At 34.5% G+C, this 12,644-nt stretch overlaps 1 protein-coding gene and 1 pseudogene across 4 annotated transcripts in view; one reads left to right on the top strand and one right to left on the bottom strand.

Annotated features, from left to right (window-relative positions):
- PIEZO2 (piezo type mechanosensitive ion channel component 2) overlaps window positions 1-12,644 on the top strand; it is a 532,098-nt gene that overhangs the window by 86,878 nt on the left and 432,576 nt on the right. For all 4 annotated transcript variants that reach the window (XM_074205559.1, XM_074205560.1, XM_074205561.1 and 1 more), the window contains exon 2: window positions 11,282-11,377. In XM_074205559.1, coding sequence (XP_074061660.1) covers window positions 11,282-11,377 — 96 coding nt within the window. The remainder of the gene's footprint in view (window positions 1-11,281; window positions 11,378-12,644) is intronic.
- LOC141496799 (peroxisomal membrane protein 2 pseudogene) lies at window positions 7,171-11,103 on the bottom strand (annotated as a pseudogene).

The following is a 12,644-nucleotide window of genomic DNA, read 5'->3' as shown; positions in this document are numbered from 1 at the left end:
TTAGGTGGATTCCCCCCCACACACACTCTTGCTGGATCCCATTATAAATATGAAGGGAGGGGAAGTTCTTATTCCTTCACAGAAACTCTTTTTTTCTTTATAAATTTTAAACATTGTTCTTGTTACCCTTACCTTCAATCTCTTGTCAGACATCTCTTTATCTTCTCCATCTTAAAATATTTCAGTAAATCCTATTTGTGATTGTTCCAAATTTGGAGTTTAACCCAGTTCTTTCTGATTGCAAGTCTGTTCCTTTATCCATTAAGATACATGCTCTCTGATTTTAATAAAGCCTTTTGAAGTTATAGTGTAGAACTCAAAAACTCCCTTTTATAAAAGAGGAAATTGAGGTACAGAGGCTTATCAAAACTCATATTTCAAGAAAGAGTCAGAGAACCTGGAATTAATCCAGATGTCCTGGCATGCTACTTCTGCTCAATCTATCCATTATTTATATCCAAGATAATTCTTATGTATTTAGGATGGGAAACAAAGTGAGATGATGCCTGCAGAATGATTGTCAAAATTGAGAAATTGAAGAGACAAATGGCAGTCACTAGGGAACTAGGCTGCATGGGTGTGTTTTTCAGAACATGTCAGGGACAATTTTTGTGCCATTCCATACCTGGACTACAATTTAAGTTTGTGAGCACTTGAGAGTGACAGATAAAATACTAAGAAGGGAGTAAGGTAAAGAAAACATGTGTGTGTTGGGAGATAATGATTATGAAAGCATGGCATATATTTTCAGACTCATATATTTTATTTATTTACCTTCTTTTCCTTTTACTATTTTTTGATATGATGGGTGACTGTATAGATATGCATATGTATATTATATATCTTGTGATTTTCTATCAATTTTACTTCCAAATATATTTCCCTAACCCACAATGAGCTTATACATACATATATATATGTGTGTGTGTGTGTGTCTATGTGTCTGCATATATATATATATATATATATATATATATATATATGTATATATATCCACATACATACATACCTTCATACATATTAGAAAAACTAGGAGAGAGCTTGGTGCAGTAGTCAGGGTTCTATATTTGTAATCATAAGACTTGACTTCAAATCTTGGCTCTCCTTATGTGACCTTAGAAAAGTGATAGCCTCTTTAGGTCTCAGATTCCTCATCTACAAAAGAAGACAGACAAGATGAACTTAACTTCTCCATTCCACCTCCAAATCTGTGGACTTTTATTTTAAGTCTAAAATTAAAGAAAGGGATATAAATTTAATGAGATATACTGAGAGAAAAAACTGGTTTCAAGGTACTGAATGAATTTTTCTATGCTTAGAGGGTTGATTTAGAAGCTGAGATCTCACTATGACCAATGATCCATTTCAAATTAGTGTTGTTGCCGTTAGTGGCATAAAACCCAGATCTTTTAAAATAAATTGACTTTGCTTTCTGAAAAGATATGCCTCTTCTCCCAGAAGTAATAGCAGTATCTGACTATAGCTCCATATGGTACTTGACTTAAGCTTGTAAAGATGCTCCCCAGGAAGAAGCCAGCAAGACTGTCAGGAGAAATTTGCCAACAACTTCAGCTTTGTACTGAGGCCAAAGGACAGTCAATTTGTTGTCTCGTCCCCCTTGCTGACTGAGTGTCTTGTGGGCAACATTTTTGCAACAGAGGGTTTATAATGAGTTCAGCTACAGCTGTTAAATGAAACTGAAGGCAGAACTGAGATCCTCAAAGAAGATTCGTGAACCAGATCACCAGGCTGAATAATCAATTTTTCAGCTATAGAAATTGTTCAACAAGATACAACTGTCAGGCAGCCTTGTAGGCTAAAGACAGAAGAAATATGACTTCATTACTGCTGGCTGAATTGATTTCTCTTCATGCTAATGCACACATCAGTCCAGAGAGACTATTGCCAAGAATAATATGTAATATACTAAAGCCTACAGTAAAAGCTTACAAAAAAATCTATTTTTCCTAAGTTCTTGAAAGAAGACCATGGCAGGCAGTAAATTAATTCTGTTACTTAAAAGCTATTGCTGCTAGGAAAATATTCCCATAAAGCCAATGTGAGTAGTACCCCTTGGTATCTACTATTACCATGGCATCATTTTCCCATAGTTGTCAGTGGTTGCTTATGAATAAGCAAGCCATGGTTGATGGGAGAAAAGAAAAATTCACTACTCTAACTTTTAAACAAAAAAAGACCATCTTTTATTCTCAGTACTAGGACCCAGCCTAGCACAGCAGGCTTCCATTGGATTGAATGAGATTCAGGCATGCCACCATAAAGAACTAAATCTCAAAATTTAAAATCTGATGAAATTCTGGAATTGGTAATTTAGGTGTAGTAGGAGACCTTACTGTCAGTGTTGGAGTCAGCATTTCTTCATGGCTTTTCAGAAAGGAGCAATGCTTTGTTAAAATAAAAATCAAAAAGCAACAAATAAATAATTAAAGTAAGGAACATGCCAACCTTTCTTAGGTTTTCATGGTCAAATTGTTCCATCTTGAGAACAGAAGTTATAGTTAGGGTGAGATATAATGAAGTTGAGGACAAGATATATATATATATATATATATATATATATATATATATATTTTTAATATTAAAGGATATTTCATGGGGCAGCTAGGTGGCGCAGTGGATAGAGCACTGGTCTTGGAGTCAGGAGTACCTGGGTTCAAATCCGACCTCAGACACTTAATAATTACCTAGCCGTGTGGCCTTGGGCAAGCCACTTAACCCCATTGCCTTGAAAAAAAAATCTAAAAAAATATATTAAAGGATATTTCAAGCAAATTTTTCCTGGGGGGAAAAAAGGAATTAAAAACTCAAATAAGTTGGTATAAACAAAAAGAAAATGAACTTTCTTCATTAGTTCTTTTTTTGGGAGGCAAGCAGGATCGACTTGCCCAGGTTCCATAGCTAGTAAGTTTCTGAAGTTGAATTTGAATTTAGGTCCTCCTAACTTTAGTGTGAGTGCTCTGCTTCTCCTAGCTGTCCTTTGAATAATTGATTGATGATTAATTGTACTTGTCCTTCATTCTCAAAGAAGACAGTGATATCAGGTGGGATACCATGACAAACACATGAATTGGATATGAGTGAGGGAGTACTGTGCTAAATCACCAGCTCACTTTCTCCTCGAGTCATCTAGTTCCAATAACCAGATATGAATCAGGATGACTGAAGACAGCACTGAATGCAAGGCAGTCAGGGTTAAGTGACTTGCCCAGGATTACCTAGATCAAGTGTCTGAGGCTGGATTAGAACTCTTATCCTCCTGACTTCAAGACCAGAGCTTGATTCACTGTGCTACCTAGCTTCCCTATCTATATCTATTCCATGCCTAATTACTCTTTATTTACTTTATTTTTCAATCAAGGAGGATAATACTCAAATATTTCAAAGTTTTGTTGTTATAAAAATATAAGTAGTTTTTGTTCAACTTAATGCAGGTAGAAGCTACTTATATAATCATTATGCCCAATGCAAATAATAGAGTTCCAAGTTTCCTTCCAAAATAAGCATAAGATTTTGAGTCTATATGGGACTTCTCCTGATTCTCTCCCTCCTCCATCATACCCCACCTCTAGGACCCCCTTCCCTTGAAATTATTTTGAATTTTTCTTTGTATTTACTTATATATGTAGTTGATGTTTCTTTGGGTAGAATGTAATCTCCTTGAGGACAGGACTTTTTAGTTTTTATTTTTGTAACCCCACCACCTAGTAGTCTTATTCCCACCTATTAGACAAACACTGAAACATACTCTTCACATGAGTACTGGAAGAAGAGGAAAAATTTTCATAATCTTTATCTATGGGTTATTGCCCTGTAAGGTAACTCATTACTATTTAGATTTTAGATTTCAGAGGTTTGAGATTGGCAAATTTGGGCATTATGTGTGTGTGTGTGTGTGTGTGTGTGTGTGTGTGTGTGTACACATACATATTTGTTTTTGTTTTTGCAAGGCAATGAGATTAAGTGATTTGCCCAAGGTTACACAGCTAGGTAATTTGAACTCCAATTCTCCTGACTACAAAACCAATGCTCTATCCACTGTGCTATTTAGCTGCCCCTGGTCAATATATATTTAACAGGAAATCTTCACAGACCTGATATATTAAAATGCTATTATTAATTTTTCCAAATTCATCAGGATTATTTTTGGGTCCCCTAGAAAATATTAGAAAATAAGATTGTCAGATTCTTATGTCCATATTAGCATTTACATTTATAGATAGCTGGCTAATAAATGAGTTATTTTGTGATAAACTAAGCACCACATCTGGAGGAAAAAAATGGTCACACACATAAAATTTGTGAAACTTAATTGTTTTTGTAGCTATTAGAGGACTTTGGACAAGTTGAGATAAGATAAAATGCTCCACAAATCTGGCCCTGTTTTCAATTACATCTCTCCCTGCTATTTGGTATTTTATTATTTTTTTGAAAAAGTTAAAGGTATTTTTCAGATTACGCATACTAAGTATAAACATGTAAAGAATTTTTTTGGCAAGTTAAACAATAGTGAAAAAATTGATTTGAACAAACTTTCCTTACAAATAAAAAAAATAAGGAAACATTTGGGATAGGAACTGTGACCCTCATATATCTATGATAGACATGGAGGTTAGAGGGCAAGGGAAAAGGGAAGAAAAGTATTTGTCTGACTTCTGTTCTAACATGTCTCTTATGTTTGGGAAATTTGAGACTTGAGCGGATGTAAAACACAAGACAATATAATGAAGGAAAGAGCACTGTACAAATAGACAATGAATTATGTGACAGGGGGGCTTTCCTGTGTCTAATTTCAGTGATGTCTTTTGTTCCTTAAGAAGAATGTATATTAGCTTTTAAAAATATCTTTTATTTTCATTCTATCATTGTAAATGAATATCAACTGCTTTTTTTAGTTATTTTTCATATATCTCAAAAAAAGATTCTTACCATATCCTCTAGGAAGTTGAAAATTGGACCAGAATTTTGCACAATGAGTGGCTTTATCTTCAAAAAGCAATTGACCTCTTCTAGAGTGCACAAGTACAGAATATTTAAAAATACTACATAGAAACACTGAATTGACAGAACTCTTTTATCACTTATTAATGAAGTTGCTCTCTCTAAGTAATGTATATCTACTACTTTGGCAACTGTTAAAATAAACAAAGACCCTTCAGGCTATTACCAATTTAGATTATGCTCACTCAGAATGCCCTGAGTTGAAATGAGGCTCTCTACATTTAAGACACTGCATCTCTTGATGTAGATTATGAAACTTCGTTTGCTACTGTGCTGGGTAAGAAGCAGGTTAAACTTTAGTTTAAAAAAATACTCCAACACTATTTAACTTTAAAATCTAAAATGATAAGACTGAAAATATAAGGAAAGAAAAAAATTAAATGTTTAATATGTAGCAGAGATCATATTGCTGAAATTTTAAAAAATATTAATATCCTGTTGTGATATTTTTTAAAAAACACACCTTTCCTTTCCTCTCTTTCTTTTCTTTCCTAATCTATCCATTTTGTCATACTCCATAGGAGAATATAATGTCTCTACTTTTTTCATTTTTCTCTCTCCCTCTTAATTTTTCTTTGATAATATACTATTAAATTCAATTCTGTGTGTATATATGTATTTTTGTGTGTGTGTGTATGTTTGTGTGTATTTCTTCTTGGAGTGCTTTTATTCTTAACACATTTACCAGTGCAAACTAGGTTCCATACTTAGAAAATTAAATGACTTAATGACAGCTTTGAATAGTTTTTTCAAATGAGATAATTGAGGTTTTGTAAAATGTAACCATATGCAATTGCAAAAAAAGTCCAAATAAAATGTCAGCTCCAAAGACTGGGAAATTGAGAAAAGTAAAGACATTGACAATGATTGTCACTGTTTTTCAAAGAACGTAACCTAAAGCAAAGTACAAATAAAACAAAGTTCCTTACAATTCCAAAAATCACAGAAAAATAGCAACTTTTAAAAGAAAACCCATTTGATTGAGGATATGAATAAACTATTAGCTTAGAAAAAAGAGAAAGGCAATTGAGAAGAAAATGAACTAGCAAAGAATTTAGCCTAATACATACCTAGGCCAATAATCCCAAGGATTTTTGGAAATTGTAAGGAGAGCAAGAGAGAAACACACACACACACACACACACACACACACACACACACAGAAACACAACACACACAGAAACACAATACACAAACCCCTACAGAGAGAGAGAGAGAGAGAGAGAGAGAGAGAGAGAGAGAGAGAGAGAGAAAGTGGAACAGTCCTGCATCTGTGGTTGTTATAATCATCCCTTTTCATTGACAAAGATGATCAAACCATACACATTTAAATTTCATGGTAATTCAAAAGATAAAGGGAAAGAGGATTGAATTGGACCAAAAAAATCAAGAAAAAGAAATCTATGTAAAAGATTTATTTAAAAAAAATTATAAATAGGAAAATCCCAAAGGCATAGAAATGATCAAACAAGCCCTGAAAAGATGGCTGAAAGGACACCAACTGTAAGAAAAATTAAATAACCCAGCTCTGTGTGAGCTCTCCACTATGTTTGGAATTCACTTCCTCTCCTCTTCTTTTCTTCTGGAATTCATATCTTCCTTCAAAGCTCCTTTTAAGTACTACCTCCCTTCTAAGTCTTTTCCTTGATATTTCATATGTATATATATATGAATTAATTTTTTCTCTTCTTAAATCACTTTATATTATCTTGCATGTTTATAGGTTGTATAGTCTGGTAGAATAGAAACATGTTGGGCTCAGGAACTAATTGGTTTAGAACATTCTCAGCATAAGGCTTTGTATATAGCATTTAAAATAAATTTAAAATAAATAAATATAGATTGAATTGCATTTCTTTTCAATATACATTTCATCATAAAAATGATCTTTATATTGAAGCCAGGAGAAATGGGCTTCAGAGGAAGAGGGAGGTTTAAGTATTAATGTGGGTTTCTCTTTTTTTTTTTTAAGTTACATTGTAGTTTATTTTAATTTTGATTTATCCCAAATTTACTTTTAAACATAATTGATTCTTCAAATGCAAAAATTTCCATTTAAAGGATAGCACCCATTCTAAAAGACCTACTTCTTTTTGGGGCACAAGGTTCCATGTCAACCAATTTTTATTGTCACATCCATACTTCTCAATCATATGGAATCACGTATAGTCATTACTACCCTTGATGAAGCCCTTGGAGGTTGATTCAGCAGCAAACCCTGTCAGGATGAGCCATAACCTGTTCCTAAATCAGGGTCAATGGTGAACCTGTTGGATTTCTTAGGCCATCTTCACTTCCCAACAGAGGCCAAGTAGGTGTACCAGAAGAGAGTCACCATGTTGACAAACAGTACCCGGAACTGCAGAGGAACATAGTTAATGTTAATAAACTGAATTGGGGTCCAAACTTTCCAGTTCATTTGTAGAGTAGACCAGTAACCTGTTTTCACCTTTGCAGAGAAGGCCGCCATGTCTTTTCCCAAAAAAATTGCATATCTGAGAGGCCCTCTGGGGTCCAGATTTTGAAACCATTTTCCCTTTTTCCGGATTCTCTCAATGACCTGGGACAGGAAGTTTCCAAATGCTGACAGAATCCCACTGGTGGCCACCTTGGTGAGCACCGGGTAGAGACGCAGCAGCAGCAGATACTGCTTCAGCAGGTGCTGGGGGAGTGGCCTGTCCCCTGTCCCTGGCCCCGGCCCCCAGCCCCGGCCCCTAATGTGGGTTTTTCAGAATGAAGCAAATCACCTGCCTCTGTGACTCAGGAGGGTAAGGAGTGGCACAGATTTTAATTCACAGGTTACTGCAAAAGTTCACAGGTCACTGCAAAAATTTCACAGTTTACTACAAAATGTTCACAGGTCAGGTTCTTTGGTGAAGCAACTTTTAAAAAGTAGTGAAATTAAACAAAGAGGAAATAGCTACAAACTGGACTGGTGAGAACATCAAGGACGGCTAAGAGAGAGGAAAGAGTGTGAGAGATGGGGGAGCATGCTCTCCCCAGAGCCGGCTGTCCTTCAAAAAAGAAAGTGAGCAAATAGCAAAGAAAGGTATAGGGACTGGGATCATGTTCCCCCAGAACAGGCTAACTTCATAGGAAAAAAAAGCAACTCACTGAAGAATAAGCTTTTAAGTAGGAAGTAGGGAGATGAGAGCAGAGATGATGGGGTGGTAGCTCAAACACTTAATCCTTTCAGACTAAGGCAGGGATCCATTGTTTTCATGATAGGGGCTTTTGCCTGGTGGTAGGGATTTACTGAATCCTTGCCAGGGAGGGGCAAGGTATTTTACTAAAACTTCATTGACCTTATCTCATAGCTTGGACAGTGAGATAGGGAAAGGGAGTCAGTATTAATGTTTGTAAGGTAGGTGGTCAATGTCAAAGGAATAGATTAATTTAAAACATTTTTAGGTCTAATATTTCCCCTACTTCAACATGATTAGAATGCATCTTACAGATGAACTTCTAAGATAAACCACATTCTTATAGTCAAACTACTGACAAGCATATAGTTTGTCAGGTATTATGTCAAGTATCCTTGATTTTTTTTTTTTTATTGATTTGGTGTAGTAAAATTAAACATTGTACCCAGACAAGATGTCTTCCATGCATACATTAAAATTATACAAGATTCTTTGACAGATAGGACAATAGAAATACTTTTGCCTTACTATTCTGCAAATATTTTTTTACAAGGCAGTGGGGTTAAGTGACTTTCCCAAGGTCACACAGTTCAGAGGTCAAATTTAAACTCAGGTCCTCTTGAATCCAGGGCTAGTGCTCTATCTACTTTGCCACCCAGCCACCCCTATTCAGCAAATATTACAGTGAAGTAGTGTGTAAGACAGTAAGACTTAGAATAATCTTAGAGTCATTCCATTCACTTATGTCAGAATATTTAAGACAAAAAAGCCAAACAAAAGATTCTCTATCAATAAGGTTGGCCAAATGGTTTCTCACATATATGTGTGTGTATGCGTGTGTGTGTGTGTGTATACATATTATGTATGTGTGTATATATATATATATATATATATATATATATATACACATAATAGCATTCTAATTCTATCAAAATCAAAACATTTTTGTCTCCTTTGTGATTTTCCCCAATATGAAACCACTTTCTCTGGAAAAAGAATAGTGAATGAAAATTGAAGTTGGGATGGAATAGGCAATTATTAAACACCTAATGTGCAAGGAGTTTAAAGTTAGCTGATGAGATAAATTCATACTAAGGCATGCAGATTGTTGTATAATGTCTCTTTTTTTGTCCATCTATTTAGTTCATCAATAACCATTTATTGGAAAGGAAATACAAAGTAAATATATACTGACTTAGAATTAAGTAGGAGGTCATTGGATTTATCTCTTTTGGGGAAGTTACACAGTATTTTCAATGATACCAAGTTGCTGACAGCCATAAAAACCTATTCATTTAATACCAGTATTGTTCTGACTTTGATAACAAAAGTAAAAATTACAAATTATTTAAAGGGGAATGGAGAGATATTTTCTATGTTTAAGTAGACCCCACTGTGTTACTTACAACTTTTATATGAGAAATGGTGAGAAAGACATCATGGAGAACACATATAAGATGTTAGATTGTAAGGCTAGTAATATAATTAGAATTATGTACAAAAGATAATTGGAAGAGTGCACAGTTACCCCCAAAGATATTAAAAGGACAGGAATTTTTTACCCCAATTCTTCATTTGGATTATATTAGGAAGGATATATGAAAAGATATGGGAAAAAAGTGAATCAGGTTCTGATACTCATCAGTGAAGGGAGCAACAACTTTACTGAAATCAAAGCTTTAAATGTTCAGGAAGTCAAGATAACATTTATTTTTTTTTTAGTATTTTAACCCTGCCTTTCCTAGATATGGATATATGTAGCTGACATTATATGCAATGTAAAATATCCATAGTTCTTGACCTCTGAAATAAAGGGAGATGCACATTATCTCATCTCTTAGCATTCTGATATATGTATACATCCAATGTAGATATATATATGTATAGATTACATATATGTATATGCATGTAAATATGAATGTATATAAATACATATACACTCATATATATATATATATATATAAGTGTATTTATTGTTTTGAGCAGCTAGGTGCCATTAGGCATGGAAACAGGAGAGAAATGATTATTAATAAGCAGTATTTTGGGGGAAATTCAGAGTTCCTCCTTCTTCCAAAGTCCTGATTTTAATTTCAGTTTTTTTTGAAGATCATTTTTTAATAATAAGATTGCATTAAAAGTCCTCAAGCTTGGGTGGGAGACAGTCCCTTTTATATGGATAGCCCAAGATTTAGGATTCTTTTATTGTGGATAATTTCTATGTCCAGGGTTAACATGCAGATTAACATGCAGGTTACTAGCAGCCCCCTCATTGCTTTAAAGTGTATATAAACTGAGAGCCCACTGCCATGATTGTCTTTGGCTTAAGAGACAGCTAAATGACCATCTTTTTATTAAAAACTTGGTGACTTTATTAATAAAATGATTAAATTACCCAGGAACTAAGTCTCTTGAATCTCAACCCTTAACTAGCTATATGAAGCTTAACTTAACTTTCTTTGCCTTGAGTCCTCATATGTAAAAATCACTGCCATTTCTTTCCCACAATTTGGGTCTTAATGAGTCTCAAATGACTAGACAACAGTTTTAATGTTTTCTCCCTTGTTAGACTGATTGAGGCAGGGACTTTGATTTGGTGTTTAAAAAATATTTCTAGTGCTTTGCATATGTAAGTGTTTGATGATGATCTCTTAATTGTTATTATTGTTATCCTTCAGAGACAAGATCAAAGACATATCCTGTATGAAGCCTTACTTGATCACTTTCCCTATGACCTATATCTCTCAATTTCTACTTTAATAGAAATCACATGATTTAACTTTTAATCTTCCTTTGTATTTCTGGCACTGCATATAAGAAATAAACTTTAGTTACCTGAATTAAAATGTCTTGTATTATTTAGCCATCATTCCATTTTATCTTATCCCCACCTCATTCCCAACTCAGTGATAATCTCCCTGAGGACCTCTTGCCATTCTTTCATATTCTCCTGTATAAAACACAAGGTAAATTTCAATTCAGTAAATAATTGTTGATCATTGGTACTCTTTAAATAGTGCTATACTTTGGGTACACTATTAACCTCAAATCCTATTGGAGTTTCCATTATTTAAGATGGTTTAACTAATGCAGGTTTTTATCTTTCTTCTTTCCAAATACAGCGTGTGCTTTCCGGTACAATGGGCTTTCATTTGTCTACCTCATCTACCTCTTGCTCATTCCTCTATTCTCAGAACCCACCAGAACGACAATGCAAGGTAAGATACTTTACAACATCATTCCTCAGAGTGACTTGATGGCAACAAGGAACATGATGTGATCATTCCTGGTTCAACTAGTTTGCCTTCCTCCAATGACACAGGTGATGTCTCAGCAAAGCGCAGAGCTCTTTAAGGACCCACTGGGGGCCAGTCATGCCAACAGCGATGCCAGATGGATCTTGTTCATGGGGCATGTGTTTGTCACTTACCCAGCCATTCTCATCATATAAGCTCCCTATTATGCTCCTATTAGCAGGCATGGCATAGTGTTGGGAATGCTTTGGTTTTTTAAGATTAACTGAAAGCATTGTCAATAAAATGATATTGATGATGTGACAATACTGGTAGGCACATTAACCTGTTGAATTGAAAACATCCTGGAGAGGGAATAACAGATTCCAGAGCATAGTCAGGAAGCACCAGGCCTGTAATCAGTGACTTGGAGCAGTAGCCACTATTTTGTTGAGTCCCTTGAATGAACCTCAGCTTATCCACATCTTAGCTTCCTATTATCTTATCTTCTTCCTGTGAGCATGTACTAAAAAATTAAGTAGTAAAGGTACATTTTGGAATTGTGGTGGAATTTCTTGGGAGCTACATTTATGAAAAATCTAGATTACCTCTCCCTTGTTTTAAAAGGAACATAGGTATTATAAAGATCACTTATTGAAAAGAAAAGTTAACCTATTCAATTTTTTGTCTCACTAAGCCACAGAAATTTGGGTTGTCTGGAGATCAGGTAACCCAATAATTTTAGCAACTTGATCCCTAATAAACATTTTTGAGAAGGAGTAATATCCTTAATTATAGTATAAAAGAGCACATGATGAAAAATCACTTCTCCCTTGACCCTCAACTTGTGGCATTGAATTTAATCATTTGAATTATGATCACTGATTTTAAATTTTCTTTATAAATTTGGCAACTGTAGATGCTATCCTTAGTTTCCTGTCTAGGAACAACCTAAAGCAATATGACTTAACTAAGTTAATTATGTGTATATTATTCAGGAATATGAATAATATTCAGGGATATGTTTGTAGACTTAGAATATGAAAGTCTATACAAATCCTTATTGAATGAATGATACCTACACTGAGTGAAGAAGCATCTCTGGGACCCCACTTACAAAGACTGCACTAGCATAGCATGAATTTGAATCTATTTTAAAAATGAATAATGTATGTTTATAAGTGAAGTATAAATGTATATAAAAATAAGTATAAATGTATAAGTATAGTGACTTTTGTATGGTCCACAAAAA

This window comes from Macrotis lagotis, chromosome X (assembly GCF_037893015.1).
Source record: "Macrotis lagotis isolate mMagLag1 chromosome X, bilby.v1.9.chrom.fasta, whole genome shotgun sequence".
NCBI lineage: Eukaryota > Metazoa > Chordata > Mammalia > Peramelemorphia > Peramelidae > Macrotis > Macrotis lagotis.
This window is presented reverse-complemented; position numbering and strand designations above follow the sequence as displayed.